We start from the raw sequence: 17960 nt of genomic DNA, 5'->3' as shown, positions 1-17960 counted from the left end.
TATTTGCCAAGTGTTAGCTTAAAGGCAGGATACTCCTCAGGTGTCACAGAACGGAAAAAACAGAAGATCATAGTGTAGTAAATGCTAATGAATATTCCTAGTGTGTGGGAAGAATGTATAATCTTCAGAAAAAGGAGCTACTTGACTAACTTAAAACTGTTACTGCTTGTCTGTCCTGATCTGAAAAGGTCACTTAACCCTCAGAAAAGATTAAATGGATAAAAGGAGTTGAATCTACAGTGAAAACAATTTGTGCTGTTAGGTCATAACAGAAGCACAGCTTGCCAAGCAAATCATTTAATTCTTACCTTTATGGTGATTCCAAATCCAGGCAAAAGACAACTTGAACAGTCAAGCCCTCTCAAAACAAACGCCTACTATAAACAAAGTTCTCTGTTTTCTTTATGCTTCTGAAAAAACCACCAATCTTTGGACATTCATTTTGTAAAGTACAATGGTTTATATTACAGAGGAAGCTCTTATCTCCTCAACAGCACTACAGATGTAATATTCTTGAAGAAAGAAAATGTATTAATTAAGTAGGCAAGAAATCAATGTGCATTACTCAACACAGCTTCCTGACTTACACCTCATCAGTTTCCAACCATTGCATTTCCAAGCAGAGTTGGGTAAAAAAAAAAGAAACTTCAGAAAAGACCTCAGTTGAAAACTATTTTTAAAATAATAAAATTAAAAGGATGTAGAAAATTCACATAAGTGTTCATGCTTTAGCACATGAAAATGTGATATAACTCATCAACCATAAATAAAACCTTATATTACATAGGTATGTATGGCCATGAAACATTGGAATTAAAACAAACCCCTTCCTCCAAATAGACACACCTCTCATAGACAGAATTGCTCAGTCTATTTGAAATAATCTACTTAAGAATTCTTGAGTGATGCATAGTAAAATACTTTTCCGTCCCTCCCCCAGTCAGACAATAACACAATATATTGCTGAACTGATTCAGAGAGGTTTTATGTTAAAATCATCACTGTTAGCACATATGATCAGGATGTTCTTCCAAATGTGGTTTTAACAGCAAGTGGGCTGTGAATAATTCAATAAATTCTAAGTTTTTGATATTTCTTTCTTCTCTTCTAGACAACAGAAAGCATTATTCTTGCAAATCAACAGTGAATTTCAACCACTAATAACAAAACCAAGGTTTCTTATGCAGATTAATCAAGTTGATACATTTTGTGCATCAGTTTCTATGATGTTACAAATGTCAAGTTTACCAAACCTACAAGGAATTAATCCTGATACTTTTACCAGCTCCAGTCAGCAACACAAAATGGCAACGAGGTCTCCACCCTACAACCTTAACATCCTTGGGGCTTCCGGTGCACTTTCAAGACTAAACCTGAGGACACACAGTTGCCATCAAAGCCAAACAACTCTCAGTTCTTTTCCATGAACAAATTTAAATTCCCTATCACCACAGTTAAGGGAGAAGCTACCACTGATTTTGTTCAGCATTGAGAGAACCCAGCAGAGCCCGAAGAGGCAGATGACCAACTCACTGCATTATATCCACTTAGTAAAAAGCTTTTCTCCACTTTTCTACCCAGAACACCCAGAAATAAGTTCAATCACATAGAAAAGTCTGCCTGGACTTCATGGTGCCACTTTCTTGATTAAACACTACTAACTACAGGAATAATTTGTCACAGTCAGTGTAAACCAGCATGTTTTTACTTAGCTGTGAAAAGGAAATCAGCACTTAATAAATTAGAGCACTAGAAGAAAACATGACAATTTCGTTATTAATAACTTTTATAGCTCAAATTTAAAAATATTAAGCCAGAAACAATTCAAGATTCATGAAGAAAAATCTGGAACTATATACATGCATAATTAAGAATTTCTAGATTCTTGTCAATATTTACTTAAGTTTTTTGTACAAGTTTTTTTCACACAATCATATTTACAAGCACATCTGTTTAAAACATATGAACATACATCTCTTATAGCATTTACAAATCTTTTGAATATATTGTTTTTCTTAAAAACAAAAGAATATTTCCTTAATTTGACAGATTTGGTTTCAATTTATGCTACGGAACAGGTACTTACTCAGTGGGATGGAAAGAGTTATCATCATTCAAATATCTAAATAACAGTCATCCTACTGGTACCCAGAATTTTCACATATGGCTTTAATACCTCTCAAACTCAAAGGATCACCTCACAAGCACCAACTACAGTCCATCTGTGGTACGTTTCTAATTAAAGTCTTGAACCTTTGTTTGGGTTAGAACCACAACTTCGCAGACACTTCCTAAGCATGTACTCAGAAATAAGAGGCCCTTTTAATTTAAAGAAAAAACAATTTTGCTTCCAGTCAAGTCAAGCACGTATTAAGTGTGTACAAAATGGGATGTATGGGCTTTTCTATACATTCTAGCTACCTTTATGGATTTTTCTTATCATGGGATACCACAGTTTTGAACAGATTATATTTGTGAGGATTTACAGGAATCAAGTGAGAGATCTTCTGAGAAAGGGAAGAATATTTTTTCCTCAAAATATGACCATTTTTTAGAAAAGAAAAAAGTCTGAGGAGGTTTTTCGCACATGATGTCTAAATTACTCATACAATCCAACTAGTTAGATCACTTCACAGATTAAAGTCCATCACCTTGATCGCTTTTGTTTGGGAAAAAAAAACCCAAACTTTTTTACAAATCAAGTAGCCATCTCCTTTGAACGCTGTTCTCTAGAGCTCCTGCACTGATTGTTCCACAGTTTGCTCCTCCACAGGCTGCACAGCCTCCTGAACATAAACAATGAATTCAGAAGCCTCTCCACCCTGTGTATAGACAGTCACTGTCTCAATCCCCTCCACTTCATCTGATGAGACCACCAGGTGATGCTGCTCAGACAGCTCCACTGACGCCTGCTGCAGTGTCTCTTGAATCATCAAGGTGTGATTGGCTGATTGCTCCTCTTCTTTTACCTAAGGAGAAATTTGAGAGGTTACAGAAATTTCACCTTTCCAGTAAGTACCAGGTATTATGATGATTAATGGAAATACAGCACACGAATTAGCGATCACCTAGTTTTGAAAGAAAATGTCGGTTTTACAGAAAATGTGATCATTTTTGATTAATGAGTGTATAGCAAGGCAGAATAATGAAAGCAGTAACACAGCATCTAAGTTAAATGCACAGAGAGATGCAAAGTTCCAGTAACGTTGGTCTTTGCAGAGCTTTAATCTCTCAGCAGTCGTTCATTCAAAACTGCTCCTATTTAAATAAATCTGAAGTCAAACAACTCTAGTAGCATTGAGATGAGAATCCATACAAAACCACACGAAAAAACTGTACCCATTTCTTTTTTTCCCTAGTCAATCAGGTCTCATATAAGTATTAAAATTTCATTGCAAACCTTAACAAACTTTCATTGGAAAAATGTGAAATGTAAATATTACTGAAATAGAATCCTAAGGCCTACTGTTTGTGAGGCAGCAATACATACATTATTGAAAGGAGAGTGACAGAAGCAATTGAAAATAACAGAAATTTTACTGAACATTTTGCTTCTTGTCAAAATGAAAAAAGCAACACCATTCAGTGTGGGATTTTAAAGAGTTCATACAGCTGCCTGTCAAGTATTGAAATACAGTAAGCACCAGAATTCAAGAACAAATCTTAATTCTCTACCAGATCCACGTAAAATTCCCATGGAAAGTATTCCAGGGGAGTATAAAAATATCACAAAACTGTAAGTCTTAGGGAGAAAATGCATTCTCTCAAGTGTTAGTGGTAAAATAATCTACTTTTGAGGAGAGAATGGAATAGTAATTTTTCAGTATACAGAGGTATTTGTTAGTGGAAGGTGTCCCTGCAAAGTTTGGAATGAGATGATCTTTAAGGTCCCTTCCATCCCAAACCATTCTGGGATTCTATAATTCAGTTCACTGGATCTCAGTGTGGTCCTGCAGCACTGAACTCATAAGTGACCTTTAAAAGAACAGGTCAAACATGGTAGATTCTACAAAGTGTGGAATCTAAATTATGCAAATTAGGAAGGGTCAATTTTTTTTTAGTTAGAAGGTGACTCAAAAGTAGAACAATCAAGTTCAAGAAAATATAATTAAGATTAATGTTGTTTAAGAGGGGAGTGGGAACAGAAGGGAAGAACTACAGCATAGATTCCAAGGATCAGTTTGATCCCTTAGAGACCAGCAAGGAGAAAAAGCAGCCCTATATGTTTGTTTTCCTGATGCTCTTTGCTCACTCAATTTTTGCCCAGAGTACCCATTCCAATGACTTTGCTTTTAACTTTTTTATTTTGTGTTTAAAATATCTGTCAGTTGAAGATTTCAGAGACACACAAACCCCTCAGGACTTCATATCACTTTGAACTCTCACTCAATTCATCAGGCTATAGAAGGCTTTTTCTTCAACAATAATGAATATGTTCAGGTTTTAAATTATTCAGAGGTCCCTAAGTCAGTATGGCTGTAATATATTGATGAAATATATGTGGATATTATCTGGTGAAAGATTTAACATCTAAAGGGAACCTGGCCATTGTCATCAACCTTAATGTAATAGCACAATCGTACCTACTGATGCTGACTCTGGTTTTGTTGCACAGGATTCAGATTACAGGGATAAAAATACAGGAATGGCATAAAGTCCTTTTCACATTCTGTTTCTTTTACCAAGCATATCTGAACATTTTATTTGACAGTTACTTTAAACAGCTTCTGCTAAAGTTCAAGCTCAACGACCTACACAATTAGGTGATGCTTCTCTTGACACAATAGAATTTGCAACTACTCTCTGAAAACCAATATATGTTGTTGCAAAATACAGGTATCAAAGAGTCATCTAATCACAGAATGGTTTGGATTGGAAGGGAACTTAAATATCATCTAGTTCCAACCCCTCCGCCACAGGCATCTTCCAACCCATCCAGCCTGGCCTTGAACACCATCCCCCAGGGATGGGGCATCCACAACTTCTCCAGGCAACCTGTTCCAGTGCCTCACTACTCTCTGAGTAAAGGATTTATTCCTGACACCTAATCTAAATCTCTCCTCTTCAGTTTCCCTGACTGTTCTCTTCCCCTTCCTGAGGTTACCTGCTCATGTCAGCTCCTCTGTGCAAGTAAGGACATGCACAAGATCTGCTAATGAAGACTGTAATGCACAGAGGAAAGTCTAATCATTAGCAAATTCAGATAGGAAGCTGCAGTTAAAAATGTTAGATAATTAGGATCTCCCAGCTTGTTATGAATCAGCTCACAATTACAGCCCTTGATTTTAGAGATGCTCAAACAAATACAAAAATAGGGGTGTCTAAAATGTGGTCCTTTAATTATGTAATATACACTATCTTCTCTTGTTTTAATGCACTTTACATAAACCTCTAACAACATGCCTCAGGCCAGAAAAATTACACTGCATTTGCCAAGAGCTGTGAGAATGCACAACACAGTATGAGATGGATCTCACCGTAGTCACTCTAAATCAAAACCCATAACTAACTGTAAATATAGTTTTGTGAATGTACATAAATAATGAAGAAAGGAAAATAAATAAAGCACAGTTGACACGAAAATGAAATGAAACCAGAACCTCATTCAATTCAATAGCAGCAATCTAATACTTATTCAGTTTTATACGCTTTTGAAATGAAAATGGTCAATAAAGAAAGTTAATTTAACCTCCCTACCTGACTTTATCCATGTGGGTTTATTACCATTGTCATGCAGGGTAAAGAAGACTAATGCCCTTATTTCTAGTGTTTCTAGCCTCCAGTATCCTTTTTGGACAGCTATCTGTAATCCTTTTAGTTTGACAAATCATCACATTATTTGGGATATTCGCATTTCAAATCAGTTCAATGTTTACATGCATCTGCTTGGTTCCTATTAGATTGTTCCACAGAGAATAATCTCAAAATGTTAATTTACATCCCTCAAATTGATGAAACAGTGGGACAGCTGCCATTAGAATGAATGAAGTCACTACACTCAATTCTTTTTATTGCCATCTGAAATCTTTTGAAGAGTAGCATCCAAGACCTCTTTTCTGTTTAAGAGCCAGCTGAAAAGCATCTGTCTGCTTATCCTTCGTTAGAGAATGACAGCAAGGAGCTGAAGCCACACACAGCTGGCATATTAAATCAAGTCAGTACCTGCATAAATATTCTTTATTAACTTAATCCGTCTCCACAAAAGCCAAAGGGGCTTTTAGCACCATGTTTTCATAAGAAGCTCAACATTTCTAAATTCCAAATGTTCTAAATTTACATATCCGAGGACCATCCAAATACACGTAAGTAGTCATTAAAAATGAGTCTCTCTTAGACCAATCTCTTCCTCTCAAAGCAAGAAAGCCATTTTTATTTTGAAATAAATTAATTCAAGTCATTAAGGAAAATACACTTCTTCCCTTTTCTGAAAAAGAGTAAAGAAAATATTTGCAGTAAGATGCTAAAGCCTTTTCCTTACTCTAGAGCTCATCCTGTGAAATAATGTAATATCTTTGGTTTTATTTGAAGTCAGCAGGAGTTGTAGGTCTGTAGTGTTTAAAACAGTTTTGCTGGGCCTGTTCCCAAATCCTCTGTGGAACCTCTCCCTTGATTTCAGATTCAGTGATGCCTTTCAGTTTACCATAAGGAAAAAAATTTAATCACAGAGATCTTTCAGATTTTCAAAACCTTATACTAGGTTACAGATGCTCCTATTTATATCATAAAACACCAGTAAGAAAATATACAAAATATCTACAGAAAGGATTGAGATGAAAGGTGAATCATAAGCATTTTAGATCACAGAGAGCACCTGGATATGTGACGTGCCACCTGACATTGGTGCCTACAAGTTTTGTTCAATATTGTTTGAATAATCTGAACTCTCTCAGTTCTAGTTTACATATAGTTATACTGTGTGAAAAAGACACAGAAAACACTGTAATTTGATCATATGAATCTCTATAATGAGCTACAAAACAATCTGGCGCACAATGGTTTCAGAATAATAAGAGACTTGAGTATGAAAGACTTGCTTTGCATAAAATCAAAACTGCAAGGAATCAAACAAACCTTCATACCGCTGATGCAGATTTTAAAAAAGTTTTAGCAACTGGCTGCTTGAATATATCCTGACAGAGACTGTGACTGACAATGGTTCAAATTGGCAGAATGGCCTCAAAACATTCCCATTGTTTTAAGAGCTCTAACAGGACAGCAATCTTGACATCTGTATGTTACAGAGATGATGAGAACTCCACAAAAGCTGAGGAAACAGGGCCATCTGCCCCAGTTAACATTTTCCTTTGCTGGTACCATCACAGGAAGCATCAAATTGCTCCATGTTCTAAAACAACTGCAAACTTGACAATCAACATATATAAAACTCCATGTCCTGGCAAATTTTCTAGACTAACATCAGCACCTACCATCACACAGGTACCAATCCAAGCCAGACTGAAATACAGGGTGTGCTGCTGAAGTACAACGTGCAGTAGCCTGTGACGTGACAGCCATGCTAATATTAGATATTTAGTTTAGAAGATGTGTTACACTACAAAACTCTGCTCTGTGATCTGCTTTGAGCTGATGTGTAATCGTTGCTGTGCACTCCTACTGCTGTCACTTTAAAGGAAGTGACTTAGTATGGTAGGATTTTATTGGAGCCTGAAGAGATCACAGAATAAAAGGATGAAAGGAACTAAAATAAAGAGTGAAACGCATGGAAATCCAGTGTTTTCTGGTTATCCTCTGATAAAGATCTGATTAGTTATTGTAATAGTTGATATACTTATTCTTTAGAGCACATTATGCCTAGGCTGAAAATAGTTTACTATGCTTTTCAGGAATAGATTTAACTCTTCACTTCAGCCTATAGAGCAGTAAGAGCGTCAGTCCTGTCTCATATTCCTGAGTGGGAGAAAAGGAGAAAAAAATTCAACTGCCAACTACTACTCTTTACTGTTAATATCAAAGTAGTGCTTTGAGTCAGGACCTTGAATGTATGAGCTATGTTACTTGTAAAGAATAGTTCATGCCCCGAAGGCCTTATAATTTCAGTATAAGAGACAGCAAGCAGACACAGAAAAAGGGAGGTGGGGGAGTACAACATAAATGAGACAGTAGTAGTTCTGTTTGATGAGCATTAGTATTAATACACCAATAGCCTATGCACAGATAATTACTGTCATCATACTTTTGACAAGTAATTGAGAGAAGACAATGAGGTACAAATTGCTCCTCATTAAAAATCCACATAACTAATCACAATATGGAAGAAGGCATTAAGAAACTTGTCTGAAAAAAAGTAATGAGCAATTAAATCTTCATGGACTGCGCAAAGGTAGGAGTCAAAATCTTCACAGCTAATGAGAAATGGGGCTCTAAGTCAGAAAAGGAGTAAAAAACCTTGGAAAGGAAAAAAAAGGTTTTGTTTAGTGTGGCAAAAAAAGGAACATCAAGCGAACAGAATAAGAGAGTGTGATGTCAAGAGAAGGAGAGACAGCAATCTTTGAATTTTTCTGAAAGAATACAAAAGGGACAAAACATAATCTGTGAGCATCAGAAAAAAGACTATCAGAGTTAACTGTACCATAAAATAATGATAGCTTGGACAACCATTTTAGCAAAGTGGTTGAAATAAGAGACCATATAAGAGTCATCATGCAGAACAAATCGGCATCATTTAGATAATCACCTGCAGGCAAGGCCCAAGGACCTACCTGAGGAGGAGATCAGCTTTCTGCCTTGAACAACAGGAAAGGTACCCCACAGGGGTGAACAATAAAGTGGACTGCTGATGAACAACCGCGCAGAAAGGCTGATATAATCACCTTAATGATTAATAACAATGGATAGTGGTTAATACAATCTTCTTAGCCATCTTCAGAATGAGTTTGAAGTGATGGCTCTAGGGCACACAGACCCAATACAGCATCACAGGACTAAACATAGCAAATTACCAGCAGATCACCATCACTACCTAAATGAAAAAAAACCTGGCAAACAGATAACATGCAACCAAATTTAACTGGTTACTACAGAATATACCAATACAAACCTTTGGTTTGGAATCTAAAATTCTACTGCTCTGGTTCAGTAATTTGATGCAAAAATAAAACCTCATATTTGGACAAAGACCTGTACATGCATTCTACGCTTTGTGTCAAAGAGATCTGGTACAAGAAATACATTGCACTGATGAAAAATAAATTAATTAAATCAGAAAGTATCTTACTACCATTACACATTCCCACTAACAAAAACACTGGAAATGGAAGAGCAACAGCTACAAACAAAAAACTAGAGCTGATGGACACAGGCCAAGAAGGGGCAACGCTTGTGATGTTCTGGTCCATGCAGTGAGGGATTCTGGAACTAAAATTCTAAGGATGTTTATGTATTCTGAAACCAAGAAAATGCACTTTGAATCTTGTCTAACTGAAGAATAACTTAGCAGACACTATACACTGAAAGAGTTTCCTCTGCAAAATATAAGATATCAGGGGTGCTCATTTCTGAGGGAAATGTTTCTTCACAAGAAACTCAGTATTTAAATCAAACAAATGTTTAACTTGGAACAAACTTCTTAAGGAACAATTAACATCCTTATTTGATGTACACAAGCTAAAAGACAGAACTATACATCAAGGCAGTTTGTAGTTAAACACTCTCTGTCTCTGTTTCAGTAAACAGACAGATACACTGTGTGAAAAGTCTGTGAACAGAGAGATTGTAAATCAAGGGTGTCTGTGATACTGGTATGACTGCTCATCCTCCAATCCTGCCTTTATATTCAGCATGTGAGCTAGGAAAATAGTCCACTTATATAAATAATGGATTGAACAGCCTCTGCTAGCAAAATAAACAAAAACCCAAATGAATCAATCTCCACCCTCAGGCACAAGGGCAAAAGTACATCTGTAATAGGCTACAGAGAGTCAACTGAGCAGAAAGGGAAGTGTCTTGGTTTACACTTCCAGTGCTTCCACCTTGCTACGTGCTCTGTTCCCACAAAACTGCTTTCTCCCCATCTCCTGCCTATGTTTACCAATCACTGTGAACAGTACTTCCTCCCTTTTCTAAGCATTTATTAGCCTCTTTCCTACTTATTCTTCAAATTTAGCACTCTTTCCTCTTCCTTTTCCTCACCTCATTACTTTTTGGTCTTTAAGCAGTGCAGAACAACTCAAATGTCATGCTATAAAGAATTATCTTCATTAGCTCTTTATTCCAGAGAAAGATCTGGACTGGATCACTAGTAACTGAAAAGGACTCAAATTCACACCCCTGCCATGCTGTGATCAAAGCTTCAGAGTGGATTTCTGCCAGTCCCTGATCATACTGGTAAAACTTTATTACATTATTAACTTCTTTTTTTGGGGGCATTTGTTATATATTACATTCCTTAGCGGTTGTATGTTTTCATAGCTGTCACGCAACAAGATTTCTTCCAAATTAGATACCAGAAAAAGTTTAACTTTGATAACTGATTAGAATACTGACTTGCAGGCAAGAATAACCTAAAATCATTTCAGGCTCTAGACACAAACTTTGAAAGCTCCCATACATATGACATTGTCAGAATGATTCTTATTTCCCAATCACAATTCAAACTCAACAAGGCTAGCTTTGCTTTTTTGGGGTTTTAAATCATAATCTGAATCCTGAGCCGGGCTGGGATTGGCTATCTTTATGTTATCAAAGCATTTTTTTTTATAAAATCATTCCTATGAACAAAAAGCAAGAAGTTTCCAAAGTCAAAACTGAAATCTTTTTCTTCTCAACATGCAGTTCAGGAGCTGGGAGCTTTGAAGAGACAATGTGATCTTGCCGTCACATCCATCATGTGTACTCATGATTTAAGATCCCTGCGGTAAGAAAACAAGCAACCCAGAACAATAATTTCATAGAATAATCCCTCCTTTCTGTTTTGTGACCTAGTGGAAAACAATTTTAAACTTACACCGGTTAGACCTAACTAATGTATCAAATATCTTCCAAGATGCTGAAAAGGACTTAGAGATAAAGACAATTTGTTTCTGGAGGTAAAAGTCTTGTATTACCCTGAAGCTCTATGAGTACAGCACACTGAAGGTATGTGAGCACACAGGTTAAGGAAGTGCTAAAGCATGAGGATGGCAGCATTACTGACAGATGCAGCATAATTTTAAGGATCAAGCGTAAATGGGACTTTTATGAGTGAAAAGTAAGGAAAGGACAACTGTGGGAAAAAGAAATTTCCAGGGAGGAAATGGAAGACAAAAAATAGGAACACTTTAGTGTTACATTTACAGCAAAAAATACTTTTAAAACATTCTAGTAATTTACGATTTCGAAGAAATTTCTTGGTGCTAACAGAGAAATATCAAGGCAACATGGAAGGGCTAGCTAAAAATGAGATATGAAGGTAAGAACTAAAATGAAAAATGTATAATGTATGTCCTTAGAGAAAAAAAGAAAAAAACAAACATAACAGGATAAAAATCAGAACTACAATAAATGTTAAGGAAAAGAAAATGGACTCGAGCTGCTAAGCAAGGACTCGGTGAGGCCATTAGAGAACAAGAGTGGAAATTCAGTGACAGATGATGTTGATATATTGCTGACACCCTGAATGAATTCTTTGTCTCACAATCCACAAGAGAAGTTGAAGGTCATAGTAGAAAGTTTAGAATGCATTTTTCAGAAGGAAAGTGAAATCTGCACATCTTAAGGTCACTTCAAGGTTAACAATTAGGAACCTACTACAATTAAAACCTCACAAATGAGGGACATCCCACAGAAAGCAACTCTGTACTGAAGAAAAATCTTGTTCTGAACAGGGAAGGAGTAAGTCATGTTAATAACATTTAAAGACTTCTTTCCCTCAGATTACAAATGAGCAATCTTCTGGTGGGAAGACAGGCTGGAATGTAAGTACAGCTCTATAACAGAACAGACAGACTTTGATAAAACACTGAATTATATAAAAAATTAAAAGAGAAAAAATAACAAAATAGAAAAATGAAAGAAGAAAAATTTAAAAAAGATAGATCATCATCATCATCTAAAGAGCTCCCCTGGTCCTTGCTGTGCTTCCATAAAGCCCACTAAAGGTCAGTGAACAGTAAGTCACCTGATCTTCCCCTGGGAAATCAGAGATCTGCAAACTCCTGCACACATAGAGTGAAAAGTACTGGGGCTACCAGAGAAAGAAATGAGCAGGCATTTCAGAACATGCAAGAAACATGTTCACAGAGGAACAGTGCCTTGAGCATCAGTGTAAATCCTTAGCAAAAGTCATCATAAACAGAGGTAGCACAAGATCACTCAGGTTGAGAGGTATCTGAATTCTTCACTGATTTTGCTTCTGTGCCACTTAGACATAGGAGAAAAAAGCTGCTTTATATTAAAAAGACTCTAAAGTGGTGGTGGGGAGGGAGAGGAGATAAAAAAATGAAGCAGCAAAGAGATCTGTGCTCCAAGAATTCAGTATTTCATTTGATATAGGAGTGGAGCTTAAGAGTTTGACAACAGACCAGTGAGAGTCATTGATGTACACAAGGCAAGGGAAAAAAAAGCGATCAAGGCTTAGCAGCTTGTAAACTCAAAAGGCTATAAATATGGATTAAGAAGCAAGGAAGAAAATTAATTTGGAATATAAATATTTACTTAGAAATAGCTACCAGCAAATTCAGATGGTCTAACAAGGAAGATGATAGATTTTAAGATGAATCAGACATTGATCAGATTTAACAACTGGAGGAGGAAGAATCATCAGATTTTGTAAATTATGTATTTTTGATAACATTCAAATATCAAAACATTACTTCTTGGTAGCTGTTACTTTAGTAGCCCCTTTCTCCTGCACTTTTAGTAGGAAGGCCTCAAAAGATGCATTTTTAAGGGAAGAATTTGTTTCAGTAACATTTACAGACAAACACCAATGACTAATACTGCATTCAGCCCCTAAATAGATCATATGTAGAGCACAGTATGCACACTGGCAATGACTTGACTGTAAAAGTTGCTTTGAAACTTGCACATAATTGGAGTAAACTGCCTTTTCTCTTTAATGACTGAATTTAGTTTCCAAATTTGGATCTGTTATTTTACAAAAAAAACCCAGCCCAAACTCTTACAGGGTTTCTAATCAAAATACCTGTTAAGGATTTCAAAGGAACATCTCAAAACGCTCTGTCTTGAAATTCTTTCTCCATGACATTTGGGCAGCAAGTTTAGAAATTATCAAATGCTCCACAGACTATGAACTTCCCACTTCGGTGAAGCTCCCATGAACTCAGTGTCCACAACGCTACAAAAAAATGCTGAACTCAAAAATTAGTTCTAGCATTCAGAATAATCAGTTTTGGTTCATTTAAATAAAAGGAGTTACTTAAACTCTTTGTGAAGTTAAAATTTCTCATGTACTTTCCTTCCCTCACCTATCAACCACATTGAGTGCAGAGACCCCAGTGAACTGATGAACACAATGGGAAAAGGGATAAGCAAAGACATGATGAAACAGAAGGAATAAGTGGAGTCTGGAGTGAGGAGAATGAAAAATGCCAGTAACAAAGTTAGCAGATCTGTGAGGAGGAAATACTGAGCAAAAGTCTTGATGTTTGAACCCAACAGGCACCTCAAATTGAAAATTATTTCCTTCTACTTGCTGCATACCAAGGACCTCCCAATTCTTTTAGATGACAGTGGCATTAAGTGCCTGTGTACAATGCTCAAAAAAAGCTGTATTTTCACATACATACACATGTACACATATATGTGTATTTATTCAATAGTATTTTACATATATACAAAAATATATGCATTTTTCTATATAAAAATATATATGCATATACGTATAAATATGTATATGTGTAGACATGTAAACAGACATACACACAACACGCAGTAAAAAAACAGTTCAGAAAAAATTCTATACATGTCTTGCACAGTAATTTAAAATCTGGCCCTTGCAAAGTAACACCTACTTCACAACAAATAAATGAAAATTAAATATATGTGCTTTAGAGAAGAAAAGAGCTCTTACCTGCTTTACTACTGTCACCGTGCCAGGCGCCATCGTAACTACAGAAGCAACCGCGGTGGCATCATGGGACTCTGAACCCAACTCAATGATTTGCTGCAGGATGTTTACAGCTGTTGGATCAAGTCTTTCACCTTATCAGAACGAGAGCAGCCACAAGATCATTACAGTAAAACAGCTCTAAGGGTATGTGAACCTAAGTGGTACAGGCTCTCTTTCCCCTCCTGCCTTAGCCCCAGCTCACTGTACATTTCAAACAGCTCAGTAACAAGACACTCTAATAACAGAACTATGGCAGGGAAATATTCACAAAACAAATGTGCCCACGGAATACATGAATCAGCAGGTGAAGCCACACTGATCACTTTTATGCCTATTTGAAAGAGATCTAAAAGAACACATTGAATAAGAAACAACAAGCACAACTCACAACAGTAACTGCAAATTAGTGAAGCTGCAAGACTTAATAAACCCAAACGTGTATTTGCCAGACATTCACCTCAAACAGAACCTGACTATATACCTATAACCACAGTCAGAAATCAAAAGAAACTGTCAGACTTATGTAAAGCTGCCTTATATTTGCTTTAATCACTGTTAGAAATAGGAAAGAGACAGCAAATAGAATAAATCTCATCTCTTAATCCCAAACCCTTTCACACTGATGTTGATATTGCGATGGGAACCTAGGTCAGATAATTTAATTAAAACCAGAAAGTGGTTATATATTGTTATTTACATACAAAACAACTTTATCTGAGTATTGAAAAATGTTTGCTTGGTTTTTTTCCTATAAAACTGCCTTTAGACAAAATGCTACTGTTTTTCATACTGAGAGGGAATATGCTGAAGGAGTATCTGAAGCTGGTTGCACTAAAAAGCACATCATTCTACTCTGAAAACTACAGCCTTGTGCTTAAAATCAAAACTGCCGTGTTGTGCAGCATATTCCATAATCATTATTTATTTATTTGTATTATGAGCTATAAAGACCACGATGGTAAACAACTGTAAAATGCTGTCTTCTGATAACTACTTATTTTTATATATATATATAAAACCAAAACACATAAACCAAACCTACTTTAGCCTCTGATGTTTTAACACTTTCAGAAATCTGGACACTTTTCTTTTCCTCCATTTTTTGTTATTTCTCCCTTAGCAACCATTATCTAATACCACTCTTTTCTTCCTCAGTCTGATACAGAATAGCTCACTTAGTTTTGTGTGCCATCAAAACTGAGTTTGTTAGTACTGCCTTGGGAATGTGGTAAATGAGCTATTCCACCGTGTCACTCCTGCAGACTGGCTGCCTCGAGCAGGGAGAGAAATAATAGCCAGGGAATTGCCATTAGATACACACCATCTACTCTGCCAAGATAGCTAATTTCACAGTATATTTAATAATAGAGGTAGGAAATTCCACACAGCTAATAATAAAGTGCAAAACAGGCTGTGATAAGCATTAATGACTTAAGGATACAGAAATTCATAAAGAATGGTAATTTCTCATTTATCCTCAAAGAAAATATAGCCCCCAAGAAGTAAGTTCTGGATGACTAATTTCATCATTTTTAATAGGAGATCACAGGAGATCTTATATTGCCCAGCGTACTCAAAAGAATTAGGTATTTATGAAAAAAAGATGTATTTTGTGTTCCAACCTAGAAAAAAGGTAGCTTACCATTCTCAGAAGTATATCTAAGGTTCTGTAATGCAGCTACAGCAGCTTGAGTGCCTTGAACATCTTCTCCAGCCTCCGTGATATGGACATACTGAGTGGCTGCTTCTTCAGAAACTTCAGCAGTTAACTTGGAAACAAAACCCAGCCAAGGCATGAATAATGTCATTTTAGCAATTTAAAGAACAATATGGAATGTGATTTGGACAACAAGTATTGTAACAAAAGTTATAGAAATACTGTGTGAAACAGAATTCAAGAAGAATATTACATGGGAGTCAGGATATCATCCCACAATTTTCTTCTAGATTCTAGTTCAAAAGTTGTTTTAAATATGCTAAATTATCCTGATTTATTTTTGTTGCAGTTATTTTAGAACTAACAATAGACTTCTATTGTATTAGGGTTTAGCAGAGACCTTTTGAGCAAAATTAATGCAGATCTGGTAAAACATGACTCCAATTTGAAAGTAGCATTTTGTTTCAGAAAAGTTATCCTTTCCATGAACTATGTTTTTCAATACAAGCTCTTAATATGTACTCCTGCTCTGATGGGACTCCTTCTTTATAGCCACTTCAGCAGCAGAGACATGTCTGCACATGGGATGTCCTCTCATTTTTTTAACTTTGGGCATCTACTGGGAAGGTGTACAGAGAATCATCTGAAATGTGGATACAAGACTTTGAAGGACTACATTTTAAAATGCTTGTCCTGTATTCTTTGAATAACTGTCCAAATAGAACCTAATCCCGTATTTTTCAAGGACTTAACCTTCTGTGTGTGGATACTCAATAACTATTAGACAAGACCCGCAGGTCAGCTCTCACAAATCAGGTATTAGATTAATAATGGGGGCCAGGCCAAAATTTAGCAGAAGAGGTCTTAACAGTGCAGGTCAGCCAACTGCAGTTGACTTCTGGCTTCTTCCTCTCACTGAATATCAAAACCAGCCTACTTAGGCAGTGGAAGAGACTCAACTTGCCAACTGTAATTTTTTAAGTAAAAGTGTCTAAATCTGTGGTTTTTTCCAGAGATTCTGTATCTGCAGTCAGCTCTGCTCTGTAAGGGTGAGAGTTTCCATTTTAAAACAAATTGCCCTAAGTATGACAGCAGAGGAAAGCTTGAAAGGGGTATTGTCCTCTCAAGGTAGCTGCCCTGCCCTACCTCACCCCAAATGGAGAAAATTCAGGTTGTTTGGTTTTTTCCAAACTCAGTTTCTTAGGCCTAACTTGACTTTTTTAAAGTCTGATCTTAGAGATACTTTGATTTTCACAGAATCACAGAATAGTCTTGAGTTGGAAAGGATCCACATTTTCCATATACTTTGGACTGAAGCTGAAATCATAGAACAAATGATAGAAGACTTACTCTGTATAACATTACAATTTTTTCAGCTGTTCAATTTCAAGATTCAGTTTTCTAGATTCTAATCTTCTCTGGACCAAAAGATAACTTTTTTTCATTAACTCAATACAAGTTTTCAGCTTTACTCATCTTGCAGTTAACACCAATTAAAATTTGGCATATAAAAAATGCAGTAAGTTTTCCAATTTCACATCTTTTTTGCTAAAACTTTCAACCTTTCTGCTGCAAATAGAGGACTAGAGTGCTAAAATGCAAAAAATAAGCATTTACAAGGTTGTTAATCCTACCATATATTAAAGTTTAACAGTCATAGCAACGTCTGCATCAAATGAAGATGAGATCACACAACCTTCTAAGCTTACATGAAGTCAAATCTACATTTCTGTACAGTTCTTATTATTATCCTTCCTTTTCTCCCCAGAATTTTAAAAGATCTCAGGGTCAAAGCCATGGCAACTTTACCTCCCACTTGGTCTCCCCATCATTTTCCACCAGCTTCATTCCATGCTTGTTTTTAAGGTGCCTGTTGAACTCCCATTTTGTACCATACACAAAGCTGCAAACAGGACATTTAATGCCACCTATAGGGAAACACAAATAAATTCCTTGAGTTATTTTCATACAAATTCTTTTTCAAGGCAGTAACAAACTGTTTAATTTGATCCCATTTCTTAAGTTTCAAACAAATATTTTTGATACATTATCAAAGTAAACTAGGAAGAGTTAACAACATAATGTCATCTTCAACAAACTATCTTTGCTTTTGAGAGTTTTATGTTAACATACAAAACTGTAAATCTAAGTTTTCTGTCTACAAAATGATGCGTAGCATGAATTTACCACAATGTTCACTGTGTCAGCATGTAGCATTACAGGTAAAAAACTGAG

General features: G+C 36.2%; 1 protein-coding gene across 2 annotated transcripts in view; it reads right to left on the bottom strand.

Moving 5' to 3' along the window:
- Nucleotides 1-1752: 1752 nt before the first annotated feature.
- Nucleotides 1753-17960, bottom strand: part of ZFAT (zinc finger and AT-hook domain containing) — a 113080-nt gene continuing 96872 nt past the window's right edge. For both annotated transcript variants that reach the window (XM_008924688.3, XM_018076489.2), the window contains 4 exons: nucleotides 17535-17653; nucleotides 15711-15837; nucleotides 14030-14160; nucleotides 1753-2969 (listed from right to left, as the gene is read on the bottom strand). In XM_008924688.3, coding sequence (XP_008922936.1) covers nucleotides 2730-2969; nucleotides 14030-14160; nucleotides 15711-15837; nucleotides 17535-17653 — 617 coding nt within the window. In that variant the 3' untranslated portion in view covers nucleotides 1753-2729. The remainder of the gene's footprint in view (nucleotides 2970-14029; nucleotides 14161-15710; nucleotides 15838-17534; nucleotides 17654-17960) is intronic.

The sequence above is a fragment of the Manacus vitellinus genome, unplaced genomic scaffold, assembly GCF_001715985.3.
Source record: "Manacus vitellinus isolate BGI_N305 unplaced genomic scaffold, ASM171598v3 scaffold_1_pilon, whole genome shotgun sequence".
NCBI lineage: Eukaryota > Metazoa > Chordata > Aves > Passeriformes > Pipridae > Manacus > Manacus vitellinus.
The sequence above is the reverse complement of the archived record's forward strand: the minus strand, read 5'-3'. Positions and strand labels throughout refer to the sequence as shown.